The 16,045-nt window shown below is 38.9% G+C and overlaps 1 protein-coding gene across 7 annotated transcripts in view; it reads left to right on the forward strand.

Annotated features, from left to right (window-relative positions):
* Positions 1-16,045, forward strand: part of Crppa (CDP-L-ribitol pyrophosphorylase A) — a 308,929-nt gene that overhangs the window by 111,598 nt on the left and 181,286 nt on the right. For all 7 annotated transcript variants that reach the window (XM_011243910.2, XM_011243909.3, XM_011243907.3 and 4 more), the window contains one exon: positions 9,806-9,900. In XM_011243910.2, the coding sequence (XP_011242212.1) occupies positions 9,806-9,900 (95 nt within the window). The remainder of the gene's footprint in view (positions 1-9,805; positions 9,901-16,045) is intronic.

Here is a 16,045-nt window from a genome sequence, read left to right on the forward strand (position 1 = left end):
ATAGCCAGAAGCTGGAAGGAACCCAGATGCCCCTCAACAGAGGAATGGATACAGAAGATGTGGTACATCTACACAATGGAGTACTACTCAGCTATTAAAAAGAATGAATTTATGAAATTCCTGGCCAAATGGATGGACCTGGAGGGCATCATCCTGAGTGAGGTAACACATTCACAAAGGAACTCACACAATATGTACTCACTGATAAGTGGATATTAGCCCAAAACCTAAGATACCCAAGATATAAGATACAATTTCCTAAACACATGAAACTCAAGAAAAATGAAGACTGAAGTGTGAACACTATGCCCCTCCTTAGAAGTGGGAGCAAAACACCCTTGGAAGGAGTTACAGAGACAAAGTTTGGAGCTGAGATAAAAGGATGGACCATGTAGACACTACCATATCCGGGGATCCATCCCATAATCAGCTTCCAAATGCTGACACCATTGCATACACTAGCAAGATTATGCTGAAAGGACCCTGATATAGCTGTCTCTTGTCAGAGTATGCCTGGGCCTAGCAAGCATAGAAGTGGATGCTCACAGTCGGCTATTGGATGGATCACATGGCCCCCAATGAAGGAGCTAGAGAAAGTACCAAAGAAGCTAAAGGGATCTGCAACACTATAGGTGGAACAACATTATGAACTAACCAGTACCCCGGAGCTCTTGACTCTAGCTGCATATGCATCAAAAGATGGCCTAGTCGGCCATCACTGGAAAGAGAGGCCCATTGGACACGCAAACTTTATATGCCCCAGTACAGGGGAACGCCAGGGCCATAAAAGGGGAGTGGGTGGGTAGGGGAGAGGGGGTGGGTGGCTATGGGGGACTTTTGGTATAGCATTGCAAATGTAAATGAGCGAAATACCTAATAAAAAATGGAAAAAAAAAAAAATAAAAAATAAATAAATAAAAAAAAAAAAAAAAAAAAAAAAAAAAAAAAAAGTGCCCTGATGTTTCTTGAAATTTAGGAGAGAACTTTTTTTCAAACTAACTTATTTTTCTGATTTTGGAACGGACACATCCTTAAAGGGGAAAACATATGCTATGAGAGCATTGTAAAACATCTGTTTGGATTCCACACACATCTGGGCCAAGACAAGATAGCACATGCACACTGCTTGTGCTCAGTTCTAAGGTAGGAAGTTTCATCTGCTACTTTTTGACTCTTTTTAAAATGTGGTAAGATCTGGTTAGAAGTAACATATTTTTTAAAATATGGCTTCATGTGGTTGTCTTTCAGTTGCAATGTGCATGGGTCAGCATAGTTTTGTCCTGTGAGAAGAAAGCCCTGCTGTGTGTTTAGTGTTCTTGCGAGACTTTACTTACTGGCTTCCTGTAGTCATGGCTTGTTGGTTATTTTTCCTTTGTTTATTGCCTGCCTTCTGTGTTCATCTACAATAGCCTTCCCTGGCCTGATGATGAAGAACTTTCAGACGTAACTAAGAAGGGTACCCGGGCTCAGTAGGGCCACTCTTTCTTTTCTCCTTTTCCCTTTCCATACAAGGTCTTCTCGTGGGACCCGGCTGGCTTTGACCTTGTGTGTTGGGACTATAAGCATGCACCCCTCCCCCACTGTTCCTCATTATTGAGTCTGCTCAATACCACTATTCATCTTTGAAGAAAAGTAGATCCTCAAATTGGACTCTGAATCATAGATCTTGACAGTAGATGAAAGATACTGCCCTTACATTGGATGGGTTAGAGCTTCAGGTGCCAAACACCTTTTAGAAGTAACTACCTGTGAATTAACCACAGTTCTTATCTACCTATGAACTCCAAAGCTTTGATATGAGAGGCCAGTCCAGGGAAAAAGCAGGCCTAGTAGAATAAACTTGGAAGTGTCACAGAAAAGTGACCGTGTAGCCCTGGATTCCTGTTTGTGAAACTGGGTGGGGTTAGTGTTTGACTTTATTATCTGAAGAAAAATAAGATGAGTATCACAAATTAGATTTTACTCCTTCAGAAAATTTCAGAATTATTGCCCATATCTCTTTTGGCTCATGAAAGAGTTTTCTTACAATAGCACCTGAGCTAAACCTTCTTAAAAGAACATCACACGCTGACAGTCATACTTCATGAGCATTGACTAGTGTAGCACTTCCTTAATTTGTGCTCTAAAATATTTGTCAGATAATTCCAACATATATGTGTGAGCCCAGCAAAGTTATTTGGACTGTCTTTACCCATGGAGTTACCATGGTTCCCAGTTCGCTGGATACCAGGCAACCTTGTTTATATTGAATATTGTGAATGTAAGATAGCATCCTGTTATAGTCTGTTGTGAATCTTTGGGTCCTGTTCAAGTTATTAGTGTTTCTGGAGTAAAATTCAGTTTCTTATAGCCCCTGCTTGTCTCCAGCATCAATTGCATTGCTCAAAGCTTCTGTGAGTTTTGTGTGGATCCGTGTCCTGTGGATAGGCTCAGTGGCTATCAAGTATGTTGTTTATCACTTAGACCCACTCTGAGACTCTACAGCATATTTTGGGTCTGATCAGTTTGTGGGCAGCTCAAAGGGTACACCAGGGAGCCGAGTCTGTACTATTGTACCATCATATCCCTTCTGTCTCTTCTTCCCTTTCAGTGTTCTCCTGGAAAAAGGAGACCTTGCTACAATCTCTCACATTCCCAGTGACTCTACTTATGCTCAGAACTTAGCAACAGGAGAGGAAGAAGAGCAGTGACAGTGCTCGCCCACATGTCAAAGCCACTGCAACTCCTGATCCATAGGAATGTGCCTTTCTAAGATAGATAATCCAGATTCTGCTGTTTCCACACAGCTGCTCTTCTGGTCATGGCCACCGCTGACTGACACAAGCCTGGTTAGAGGAAAAAATGTTCAAGAATGAACAAAGAAAAAGACTGGTGGAATTTATTCTCTCTCTTGATTATCCGAGAAATATTTTAAAGCACCAATTAAGGAAGTGCCACTAACTGGTCCTTCTTGAAATATAGAAACAATCTCAAAGATAGTAGAAATAGAAGGAATCAAATAGTAATTTTAGAACTGAAAAACTATATTCAAATTGACAAGTGGCTTGTTGTATAGTTCAGAAGTTAAGATTTAGCATTTCCTCAACTGTTCTCAGGTGTATTTTTTCAGATAGGGTCTCTCACTGAAGATGTAGCTCAGTAATTGATAAGACTGGCTGGCGAGCAAGTGTGAGAGATCCACCTGTTTCTGTCTCTTCTCCTTTCCTCTCTCCCCAGTACTGTGTGTGGGGGGAGGCCGGAGGGAAGAAAGGGCATTCTAAAAATCTAGGCTTGGGCAATAAGCACTTTGCTGACTACGCCGTCTCTCCATCCCAAGGTACGTTCTGAATGAGGAGAGGTGGAGTGGGTAAGAGGACTGATGCATATTCATTCAGGTTATTGTTTTCCCCAGATCATTACACAGTCCCGTATTATATTCAACAGTAGAAGGCACTCACATTTATAATGGTTTCCTCAGTGCCCCTTCCTCTATATCTGTATCTGTGTGAATGTTCCTATTTTGTAACCTAGAGTGTGTAATCCTTTTGTGTCAGACTCCCAAGTGCTGTGAATTCAGACTCCTGCCACTATTCCTGGCTGGTTTTTTTTTTTTTTAATCACATTTTTTGAGATAGCTTCTTGCCATGTAGCCCTGGCTGATCAATATAGCCCAGGCGTCTTTGAATTCACAGCAATCTTTTCACCTCCACTTTCCAAGAATTATAATCATGCACTCCCATGCCAGTTTTCTTATAACTGTGTGCTTTTTCTTAAACAAAAAACATTTTATATTTACTTAATGTATCCTTATCAGCTTTTAAAAAATGATTTTCCTTTTGTTTTAGCCTACAGGTGATCTGAATGTTGATGTCTGTTTTGTTCTGCGTGGTTTCTGTTCTTTTTCTTCAATGGTATAACTGGATCCTGAAACTTGATCATGTTTAGATTTATATTTTCCCTAAGATTAGAGGTACAACATAATCACAATCATGGGCTGCAGAGGTGGCTCAGTGGGTAAGAGCTCTGACTGCTCTCCCAGAGGTCCTGAGTTCAAATCCTAGCAACCACATGGTGGCTCACAACCATCTGCAATGGGATCCGATGCCCTCTTCTGGTGTGTCTGAGACAGATACAGTATACTCATATAAAAAAAAATAAATCTTTAAAAGAATAATCACTTACTGACTGGCTTTGTCCTTGTTCTGGAAATGAGATGTTCCATGATATTTTAATTGTGTCAATCAGTTTTGATATATTAAAGACATTAATACAGAACTTTTAAAAACGTGTGCATGCATGTATTATGTGCATGCATTTATGCATATGTGTGCATGTGCTTTGTGTGTGTGGGTATACCTGTGCCCATTGCATGCATACAGTCCAGAAGTCCTACAATGTCCTGTTTATCATGCTTTGTTTTATTTCTTTGACATAGGTTTGAGCTAGGTTCTGTCAGTAACCATGGCATCAGGCAAGCCTCAGCAATACTCCTGTTTCCGCCATTCTATGCCTGGAAACAGTTGTGGGTGCTGGGAACTCAACCTCAGGCCCCCATGCTTTTATGTGGTCTCACTCACTGAGCCATCTCTCCATTTCATTGTGATCACTATTTCTAATGTACTGGGATAGTAAAACCAGAATGGCCCACAATTATTCCATGGTTTTATTGAATGGTACATACTCTAGCATCTCAGGAAGTAAATGCTAATTATATCAATATTTCAATAATGAGACAGGTTTTAAAATATGTATTCCCATTTATGATCATCATTTCCTTTTCAGACTATATGTATGTAGATAGTATAAAGTGGGGTAGCTCAGTAGAAGAACATGTGTTTGATTTTTCTTAAAAACTGATCTTTAGTGTTATCTTTGAATTCATTGTTGTAACACCTTACCAGGGTATGACCTAAGACTTCCAGAAGCATCTCAGATACTGAATTGAATTTGTATAAAACTTGGTTATTGAATGCTTGTCCAGTTCTCATTACCTATAATTATTAAACATGTTATATTTTCCTATGCCATCTTTAGATTATTGGAAAATTATTTAGACTATTGCTGAACTATAAACCCTGGGGAGACATGCAGATAAAACTACTGGTTGATTGGGGTTAGTTTTTTTTTTTTTAATAGTTTTACATCAGAAGTAGAAAGAGTCAGTACATGGGTGGCTCACCACGTATTTCTAAACTCACAATTCTCCAGTTGCCACACTATGGAAAAAGATTAAAGAAAACTGAAATGTTACCTCAAAAGATTTACACTGCTTGAGGGGAGCTAATCAACTATGGTAGGCAATTAGCATATTTTTTAAAGGAGGGATGCTTTTATGATCCCCACATTATACAAAGTTAGTGTCAGCTAAGCAGAGATTCCAATCTGGCCATACATCAGATCACTTTTAGAACGTCACAAAATGCAGGCTAGAAACTTGTTGCGTATTCTGAGTCTGTGTGTTTGAAGAATATGGAGTAGAAAAAGGTCCTCGTCCAGGCAGAGCCATTGAGTTAGAAGAGCTGGTGGGAGGTTTTGAATTTCGTGTCTTTGAGTAGAACAGTTTGAGAAATAGCCAATGTTAATAGATGACATATACATATGGTCCATAGAAAGTATAGGAGCACAGCTGTTCTATCTCAAAGCTCTGTATGATATGCTATACAAACAGTGGGACATTTTATTATATGAGCTGACCACCCAGAAAGCACAACCATTTATCATCATTTCTTGGCCTTGAATCTAGATCATCCTCACTTAGGTTTTGCTTTCATGATCTTTAATGTTTAAGGATGGGGATTTTTTATTTCTTTTACTATTAATTTCCTCACATCTTATATGTTATGTAAAGGGAGAATACTTTTTAAATCTAAAATGTGTTCAGGATTACAGGGTATAAGAACCTCACAGGTAACTTCCATGCTTTTACTGGTTCCACATATTGACAGCATGATAATTTCTTGCTGCATTTACTTTACAATTTCCATGACTCCTCATAACTGTATGCTAAGTGATGGATGAATTAGGCCTATACATATATATTGTTACATAGCACTTTAGTAACAAATACTTTTCTGGGAAAATGCTAATATAATGGTTAGTAAATTGTCAAATTTAATCAGGACAAGTACTAAAGGCTTAAGAAATTATGACCAAATGAGAAAAGAACATTAAATTCTTGAGGACATTGAAGCCATTATAAACATTCTTTGCTGACAGTCATATGAATTTATATTGACACATTTTAAGGCAAATACAATGCATTAAACTGATACAGAATAGAGCTTATAAACTCTAGTAATTTGAAACAGTGACTCTACTTACAAACTCTGAAAATTTCAGAATGACAGCAGTCTTATGCAGTTCTCTAGAGTACACACACAAAAAAACAGTTTTCACGTTCAAATAGTTTAGCTATTTATTATGAATATGACAGGGCTTAATCAGAATTTAAAATCTTATTTAAAATTATCAGACACAATTATGAATTTGAAAGGTGAAAAGACTTTAATCTTCCTATGTTTATATGTGTGTGTATATATATGGTAAAAAATAGAGCTTATAAATACACTTGGCAAAATTACTATATGAGCTGAATAAATTATTTTACATTATTTTACATAAGTTCAAAATAGAATGTAAAATTAGAAAATCAACTGAAATGTTCCCAAGAAGCAATTGAAAACGAACTAAAGTGACTTTGTGCTAGATGCTGTAAACCACGGTTACTGAAGAATAATGAACAAAGATACCAAGAACTGGGAGATGAATCATGATCACTGAAAGAGTCAGGATTTTCAACTGGTTATTTCTTTTAAAACTCAGAATTATGAAAACTGATTGAAAAATTTTCTTGTCAATGAATGATTCCTAAGTAAAAGTTCTGTATTTAGCTCACTGAGCAAAAGTAAGAGACTTGGGGTGGGTGGAGGGAGGACACAGGAAGGGAGGGGGGAGGGGATAGGAACTGGAGTGATGGGGACAGGGAAGACCTGAGCGAGAGAGTACTGTGAGAGACAACTGGATTGGAGGTTATCTCTAGGACAAGCTAGGGCAATGGAGACTCCTGGGAATCCATGAGGGTCCCCCTAGCTAACCCCTAGCAATGGGGGAATATGAGCCTGAACAAGCCATTTTCTGTAACCCAGCAAGATATCTAATGGAGGGATTGGACATTTGCAACCCAGGTACAAAACCTTAGACCAACAATTTGTCCTGCCTACAAAATGAGCAGAGGTAAAAGATGGAGGCAAGTTTGAGGGAAAGGCTGTATCTGACTACATTGCTTGCCTTTGGATCCCTAACTCCTAACTGGGCTGCTCTGTCTAACCTTAGCAGAAGAAAATGCCCCTAGTATTACTCCAACTTGAAATGCCAAGGCTGGTTGATATCCATGGGAAGTCTCCCCTTTTCTGAGGAGAACGCAGGGAGGAGTGGATGGGCGCAGGGCAGGGGTGAGGGAGAGAAGGGAGGAGAGAAGGGATGGTAAGTAAATAAATAACTGAATAAAAACCTACAGAAAATTCTGTATTTAGAATAGCTGAAATACAGTCTAAGATAAATGCAAACTATAGTTGAAATTCACCTTTAGTATACTTTTTTGGGTGATGGGCTTGTAACTTTAGTTTTGTTACTATTAATTCACATTGAACAGAAAGATTGAAATTGCATAAGGAATATATTGTTAAACAAGGAAGGGCAATCTCGGTATTACTTTTTTACTTGAAAAATCCTCAATTATTTGTAGTTTATCAATTTTTCCAAAATGATTATGGCACTGGCACATTCATTGCTGAGTTGGCAGATAATGTTCTAGTCATAGATTCAATACTTTGTGCATTAGAAACATCTCAAAATGCTTCTTGGCATACATAAGGATGCTGTAGAGCCACGTTTCCTTCCAAGTATTTAAATGTATGACCTATTGATTGCCTTGACATTATTTCAAAGGACTCTGGCTGAAGGACTTCAGCCTTGTACTCAGAGTCTTTTGAGAGGGACCTCCGTGGCCTTGACTTCACAGAGCACCCTTAGCATTTCCTATTCAATCATTTCATTGTCTCCGAGTAATTTTGCTTCCTATTGAGCACACTATGTTTATGGGTCCTTTTCTTACCTCAACCTATTTTACTGTGTTTCCATTTTTATCTCTCTGAATTCCTTTTAAGTTCCTTGCTTCCATTTCTAAGCAAAGCCTACTCACCTTTCTAGAGTAAATTAAACTTGTCTGATTCTGTCAGCAGTGTGTGTTCCTTAACTTGGCAGTATTTTATAACATAGTCTGGCTCATTCAGCTCCATTCATCATCAAAATGGATAAATCCATTTATCAGGATTATGTATCTGCAGAGTTTTGGGAACTATTTTCTTATCAATAAGAAAACAGAACCCCAAAGAGATGAGGTGATAGAAAGGCAGTGTAGCTTAGTGTAGTGTATCCATATTCAGAATAGAAGGATTCTGTCAATCTCAATCCATTGGATTCACTTTGTTTATGTGTACTCTTGCTTTTCTTGACTGGAGGGTCTGAGCAAAGAGCATGTTGAACAGCATGCTATAGAAACTATATCACTGTAGGAATGTGTGGTCTTTGGGAAGAACTGTATTTAAATGTCCTGGTACAAAAACAGGATTTATAACACTTAGATAATACATACATTCTTATTTTGAGCCATTAAGTGGGAAAGTGGCAATAAGACTTTGGGGATGGTGGAAGGCTCACTAAGTGTCCCGTATCTTTCCTCTACCCACAGTTTGGTCTCCTAAGGTACCTGTAAGCCTGTAAATGTAAAACTTTTGGATTTGTGTACTTTTTCTACCACCAAAAACCCTGGGATTTTATGAAAGTCAGTCACTTATCTGACTTCAAGATACATAGTCATAATGATTCTTTCCTCTTTGGTCACCATGGTTTCTATGTTACTATGGCTTTGTGAAGAATAAACAAGATGCTTTGTAAAATGGAAATTTGTAACAGGGGTATTATTAGCTGGTGTTATTTTAACTGTCTTTTTGAGCTTTTTTTTAAAAAAAGAAACAATTAGTAATTGGTAAATTCATGTAGAAAACATTTTACATACTCAGCCCATGTATGAAGCAGCAGGTTCAGTGGTGATCCAGCCAATGTTTGATTGGGAAATACTATTTTAAATTACATTTTGTTGTCTTAGTTCAACATCATTACTTGACAGCTATAACAATATTCCTTATGACCTCCGGATTCTCCAGAGTGGGACTTCATATCTTTTGTGAGAGTGAACAGAAAGTTCAGAGGTGAATGCCATTGTGTCAGATGGTTCATATTTTAACTGTTCAGCTATCCCAAATAAGCCTTGCAAGATTGAGGAAATATTTCATTTGTTGTGGTGAGTCCAAACAGGAACTGCACTGTATTGAATTGACAATGTAGATATATGGCAGGGAAAATCTGGAAGGACATATTTACCTAAAGGTGAAAATCTCTGAGATTCTAGGACAGTACTTATGAACAAAAAGGGATAGTTAGTCATCACACAAATGATTGTCACTTCTAGTTATTCCCTTTAAAATACAGACTGAGATCTCTCACTTCTCATCTCTGTGCATAATGGATGGTTATTACATAGTATTTAATGTATGAATTCATTGTATGAATGCATTGCCCTGTCTGGTAAATAGAATCAAGGATGTCTTAGGAGGTAGCTCAGGTCCCAGTATCTAGCTTGGGGCAAGAATCTCCCTCATCTTAGTCAAGGGGGAAGAGCATCAAGCAAGCCTTCAGGATAATGGGGCTTTGTTGTGTGCTTCATTTGAATGATAAAATTTTAAAACTTTTCTATTTCTAATTGCAGAGAAAATTTCACAAGAGATTTGTGTGGTCATGAACACAAAAGATGAAGAATCTGTAGGACATCTTCTTGAGGAAGCGCTAAGAAAGGAACTAAATGTAAGCATTCAAAGAATGACTTGGATCAAGTGTCACACATTTTTGTGGTAGAAAGGCAGCATCATTGCAAAAGCACACCAATCACTCAAACCAAATGTTGCTATTTCTTCCTCCCCTAAGATCCTTCATTCTCCTAATTCTGGGCTTGAAGCATACTCCATCCCCTGTCCATTCCTCCTGGGCAGTGGTTCTCATCCTTCCTAACGCTGGAAGACTTTGGTACAGTTCCTCATGCTGTGGTGATCCCTAGCCATAAAGTTTTTTTGGTGCTACATCATAACTATAATTTTACTACTGTTATGAATTATAATGTAAGTATCTGATATGCAGGATATCTGATATATGACCCTGTAAAAGTAATTAATTAGCAGCTTATTTATGCCCTCTTGTTCTCAAATAACTGCTGGGCATTTCTATGCTCTTTCTTTCCTGTTTTAGGTCCTGAATAAAGACACAGAGACCTGGTATTGTTATTAAGAAGCTGCACGCCTAAGCTGACAGGTTATAAGCTATTCTAACCCAAGCAGGCTGTTAATACCCAGACAAATGCCCCATTACTTACCATCTTGTCTTGCCCTGGATTGCTTTGGTCCATGTGTGTCCTCATGGCTACTCTCTCATTGTCATGTTCTGGCAAACTCTCCTGGTCTCTCCATACCTTCTTCTTGTGATGCTCTGTTTCTCCATTTGGTCTGTTTATGGGACCCCCTGACTTAGGTTGGAGGTCCTTCCTTATTCTCTTATGCCCAGCTAACTCTCTGATCAGATCTTTATTAGGCAATCAGAGGTGATGGAGAAGAATGTTTATGAAAAATGTTGATACTGGGGGTGCTTCATAAAAATAACAATACCAAATTCTAGCCTGTATTCAACTCTCTGCAGGTACAGAAATACACACTTGAATAACACAAAGACAACCTTTACACAGCACACAAAACCATCCCCCAACATGACCCCTGTGTAGTTTGTGACAGATTGACAACCACTGCTTTTGGGTGTTTTTCATGGTCCTCATCTTCCTTTGAGACATGTTCTAAAAGCCCTGCTTGTTGCAGTGCCCCAAGGTATGGCTCAGATACAGTTGGAGGCCTAATGGCCAGCACATACTAGACACTAGTAAATTGTGTTTCTTATAAGTATCAGAGATGAAGATGAAGGGAGAAAAGAAAGACAATTGTGACCATAGATGAGCTAATCATGGTGCTAAGAAAACTGACGTATTTGTATCAATTATGAACTGACCAGCTTCCTAGTTAAACTTCTATTATTAATGCTGGGAAAACGGAAGAAGCCATGGGGTAGATACCAGAACGGTTTATATCTTCCATCACTGCAGACTTCTATTACCATTTTGATGACAGCTTTATGTTTTGAAATGTTTTTGTTTGCCTAATTGATTTTATTACAGTTTAATTCATTTTGTGTTTTCTTTTTTGCCTTTTTTCGCCATTCATTAATGTATTTATTCACTTTGCAGCCTGATTACAGACCCCCTCCCAGTCTGACCCTTACAGATCCCTCTCCTGATTATGCCTTGCCCTTCTTCTCAGAGAAGGGGAGCCCCCTTGAGAACTATCCAGCCCTGGGACATCTAGGGTTGAGCATGGGACTGAGCATGTCCTCTCCCTCTCAGACACAACAGGCAGCCCAGTTAAGACAAGGGGATCAACTGGCAGGCAACAGAATCAAGAGACAGCCTCCAACCTCATGAAGTTCAACCTGCACGTCTGCTACACATGTGTAGGGAGCCTAGGTCCAGTTCCTGCGTGCTCTTTGGTTGGTGGCTCAGTCTTTGTGAGCCCCAGGTTTGTTGACTTTGTGAGTCTTCTTGTGGTGTCCTTAATCCCGTCTGCTTGCTCACTTCTATCCCTTCCTCTTCCACGAGACTTTCTGAGCTCCATCTGATATTTGGCTGCCTCTGCTGCTGGATGAAGCTTCTCAGGAGACAGTTATGCTAGGTTTCTTGTTTGCAAGTGTAGCAGAGTATCATTAATAGTGTTGGCTCTCTCCTATTAGATGGGTCTCAAGTTGGTCTAGTCATTGATTGACCAGGCATTCAGTTTCTGTTTCCTCTTTTTCCCTGCACATCTTGTACAGGGACAGATTTTGTGTTGAAGGTCTTATGGGTAGGTTGATATCCCTGTTCCTCTACTGGAAGCACAAGGCTGTCTTCCTGATACTTGCTACACCAGGAACATCCAGGGACAACCACATGATTAAAAGCCAGTGTAAGAAGAGAATCAACTAAAGCCAGGGCCATATGACACCTTCAGAGCACAGCTATCCTACTACAGCAAGCCCTGTCTATCCTAACATAGACAAAGCACAAGGAAATGACCTTAAATCCAATCTTATAAGAGGATAGAGGCCTTTGAGGAGGAAGTGAATAAATTCCTTAAGAAATACAGGAAAATGCAATTAAATAGGTGAAGGAGATGAATAAGACTGTTCAAGTTCTGAAGATAGAAAATAAAAGCAATAAAACACAAACACAAAGAATTGTGGAGATGGAAACCTAGGGAAGAGAACAGGAACAACAGATGAAAGCATCATCAACAGAATAATTAGAGTTGGAAGAGAGAATCTCAGGTGTAGAAGCCATGATAGAAGAAATTGATACATCAGCCAAAGAAAATGTTCAACCTAAAAAACATCCTGACACAAAACATTCAGGAAATCTGGGGTATCATGAAAAGACCTATCCTAAGAATCATAGGAGTAGAAGAAGGCCAAAAAGTCCCAACTCCAAAACCCAGAAGCTATTTTCAAGAAAATCATAGAAGAAAAATTTTCAACCTAAAGAAAAAAATGCCTATAAATATACATGGAGCTTACAGAACACCAATTATATTGGATGAGAAAAGAAAATCCACTCACCACAAAATAATCAAAACACTAAATTTATACAACAAAGAAAGAATATTAAGAGAAAAAGAGCAAGTAAAAAACAAAGGCAGACCTATCTGAATTACACCTGACTTCTCAACAGAGACTCTAAATGGTAGAAGGGCTTGGACAGATGTCTTTGAGCCTCTGAGACAATCACAGATGCCAACCTAGATGCCAACTATACCCAGAAAACTCATAATCAGCGTACATGGAAAAACAAGATCTCTCAAGACAAAACCAAATTTAAACAACAGCATTTTGTATTTCCATTGAAGTAGTTTGCTTCCAAGATGAATTTATAAGTAATGTGATGAATTTTTAACACATATATGGTATGATCCTAAAGTCCTTTGGAGATAGGGTTAGAATTTGAACAGCAGAGAAGCAGCCATGATATCTGGCAGTTGGCATCTAGGGGTCAGTTTTGCTGCCTAAGTTCATCAGCTTCTGCACTATGTCAAGAACATCTACATTACAAAGTTGAAAGGGTTTGATAAAAGATATTGATGCTACATATTCTTTGTTGTAGAAGTGAGGACACATTTAATGACTGCTACCGTCTTTGTAGCAACTCTTCCTTTCTGCAATGCTTCTTTTGTAGCAACTGCAAACTCTTCCTTTCTGCAATGAGTGGAATTTTTTTTCTGTTGTTTCTAAGTATTCCCTACCTTAAAAAAAAAAAACCAAACTAATATCCACTTAATTGTGGGTACATACCATGCATGTCCTTTTGAATCTGAGTTACCTCACTCAGGATGGTATTTTCTAGTTCCATCCATTTGCCTGCAAAACTCAGGATATCCTCATTCTTAGTAGCTGAGCAGTATTCCATTGTGAAAATGAACCACATTTTCTGTATCTATTCTTCTGTCTTGGGACATCTGGGTTCTTTCCAGCTTCTGGCTATTACAAATAAGGCCGCTATGGCCATAGTGGAACATGTGCCCCTATGGCAAGATTGATGTTGCTGGGTATGCTATTTTCAATTTTCTGAAGAACCTCCAGATTCCTTTCCAGAGTGGTTGTACAAGCCTGCAATCCCACCAGCAATGGAGGAGTGTTCCTCTTTCTCCACATCTTTGCCAGCATGTGCTGTCACCTGAGGTTCTGATCTTAGCCATTCTTATTGGTGTGAGGTGGAATCTCAGAGTCATTTTGATTCACTATTCTCTGAAATCAAAGTTCTTAGTGAAGGACTTTGAACATTTGTTTAGGTTCTTTTCAGCCATTTGAGATTCCTCAGTTGTGAATTCTTAGTTAGCTCTATACCCCATTTTTTGATTGGGTTGTTTGATTTTTTTGGTGGTTAGCTTCTTTATTTCTTTATATATTTTGGATATTAGTCCTCTATTGAATGTGGGGTTGGTGAATGTTTTTTCCCCAATCTGTAGGTCGCTGGTTTGTGACTATGTCCTTTGACTTCATGATATCCCATTTATCAATTCTTGATCTTAGAGCATGAGCCATTGTAGTTCTGTTTAGGAAATTTTCCCCTGTGCCAATGATTTCAAGTTTCTTTCCCACTTTCTCTTCTATTAGATTCAGTGTATTTGGTTTTGTGTTGAGGTCCTTGATCCACTTGGACTTGAGCTTTGTGCAAGGTGACAAATATGGATCTATTTTCTGTCACTCCAGATTTTTTAAAACTGAAATTTGGGTGTCCTTTAAGATCTTGGTGGATGTTGGAATGAGCTGTCAAACTGCTTAGCACTTTTTGGCTTCTAGTTTTCCTAACTGTTAAACTACATATCCCCATCAGGACGTTCTTCCTCTTTAACTGTTGTGATCTAACAATTTTGTGTAGCTTTCTGTACATCAGCGCAGTGTGATTTGTACTTATCTTCAAAAGCACCCCATCATTTTCTCCTTTATTTTGCAATAAAAGAAATCATCCAGCTTTTAATTTGTATAAGGTCACTTAATCAGTGAGTGCATCAATTAGTGTTAGTTAATGAAAAACGCTTTTTGATAATTAATATCTCTCATGGGCAGATGAAAGAAAAAAATCAGTATGACGTTTTAAATTTTGACAAGATTATAGTTAAGTCTGAAAGAAGTGGCTTCCTTGGATAGGGATTTGTCTGCTTTTCTGTAGATTTCTCTCCCATTATAAAGTCAGGTTTATCTTGTAGCTTTGTATTTTTCAGCCCATAATTTAAAGAAAAGCACAAAATGGTGCATATTATATCTTTTTACGCCTGAGAGCTTTTGTCTGCCTTTGAAAAGAGCATATAAAAATGATGAAGTCACCGCTGCTGAAATCTGCAGGGAGATCAGTGTGGGTGTGGAGCTGTGTTGCACACAATGGGGGGATTGTTTTATTGATATGAATAGGAGAAATGTTTCCCACTGAAACTGAAGGAAGAGATTGGGTATGCTTATGGTAATTGCCTGGGAAAAATTTTGCAACATACACTCCGGGTGACCCAAATGTCTAACTGTAACATAATGGAAAATACCAAATTCATGTATGAGGTGGCTATAAGTTAAATGGGGAAGCCTACATCTTGTCAGACACATTTTCTACCCCATACTCACATTCTTGCACATGTCATTGACATTTAAATTGTGGGACCTCAGTATCAGTCTTCCGGTCATCTTTTGACTTATTTATTTTTCTGGGCCTTGAATTTCAGAGAAAGCTCTCCAGAGGCGATTCAGCTAGGTAGATACTGATGAATGGGACCTGCTTGGATTTGAGTGTAAAAGGCCTCTAGTAGGTATGGTGGAACACTTGGTACCCAGATGGTGGTACTGTTTTAAATTTTGCGGGGACATGTAATAGGTGATGTCTGGTAAGTAGGTCACTTATCACAGGCTTTGTGAGGTATAGCCTGGCCCCACTCTAGTTTTTGTTCTCTGACTCTGTTACTACCACAGGCACCGTCATGAACTCTGCCAGGCCTTCTCCACTGGTGAGCTGTGAGTGCTCAGACTAAGGGATCAAATCAGTCCATCCTGGCTTAGGTTGTTTATGTCCAGTCCTCTGCCACACAACAGGAAGAGGAAGAAGTGGAGTTGTTGCTCTGTTGGGTGCTGTACCACGTAGCCGGTAGGCTTTTACTAGGTTGTAGGAGGAGCATGAAGGAGTTTCGAGCTGTGGCCTTGTGAAACCCCAGAGTCCTGCAAGCAGAGCTTAAAGGGAGTTGTAAAAGTACAGGAGAATGAAGGGAGAGTGGGCAGTGAACACTGTGTAAAAGATGCAGTAGGGAACAAACGTTCTACTGAGAACTTTGCCAGAAGCCATTCATATTAT

This window comes from Mus musculus, chromosome 12 (genome assembly GCF_000001635.26).
Source record: "Mus musculus strain C57BL/6J chromosome 12, GRCm38.p6 C57BL/6J".
NCBI classification, from domain to species: domain Eukaryota; kingdom Metazoa; phylum Chordata; class Mammalia; order Rodentia; family Muridae; genus Mus; species Mus musculus.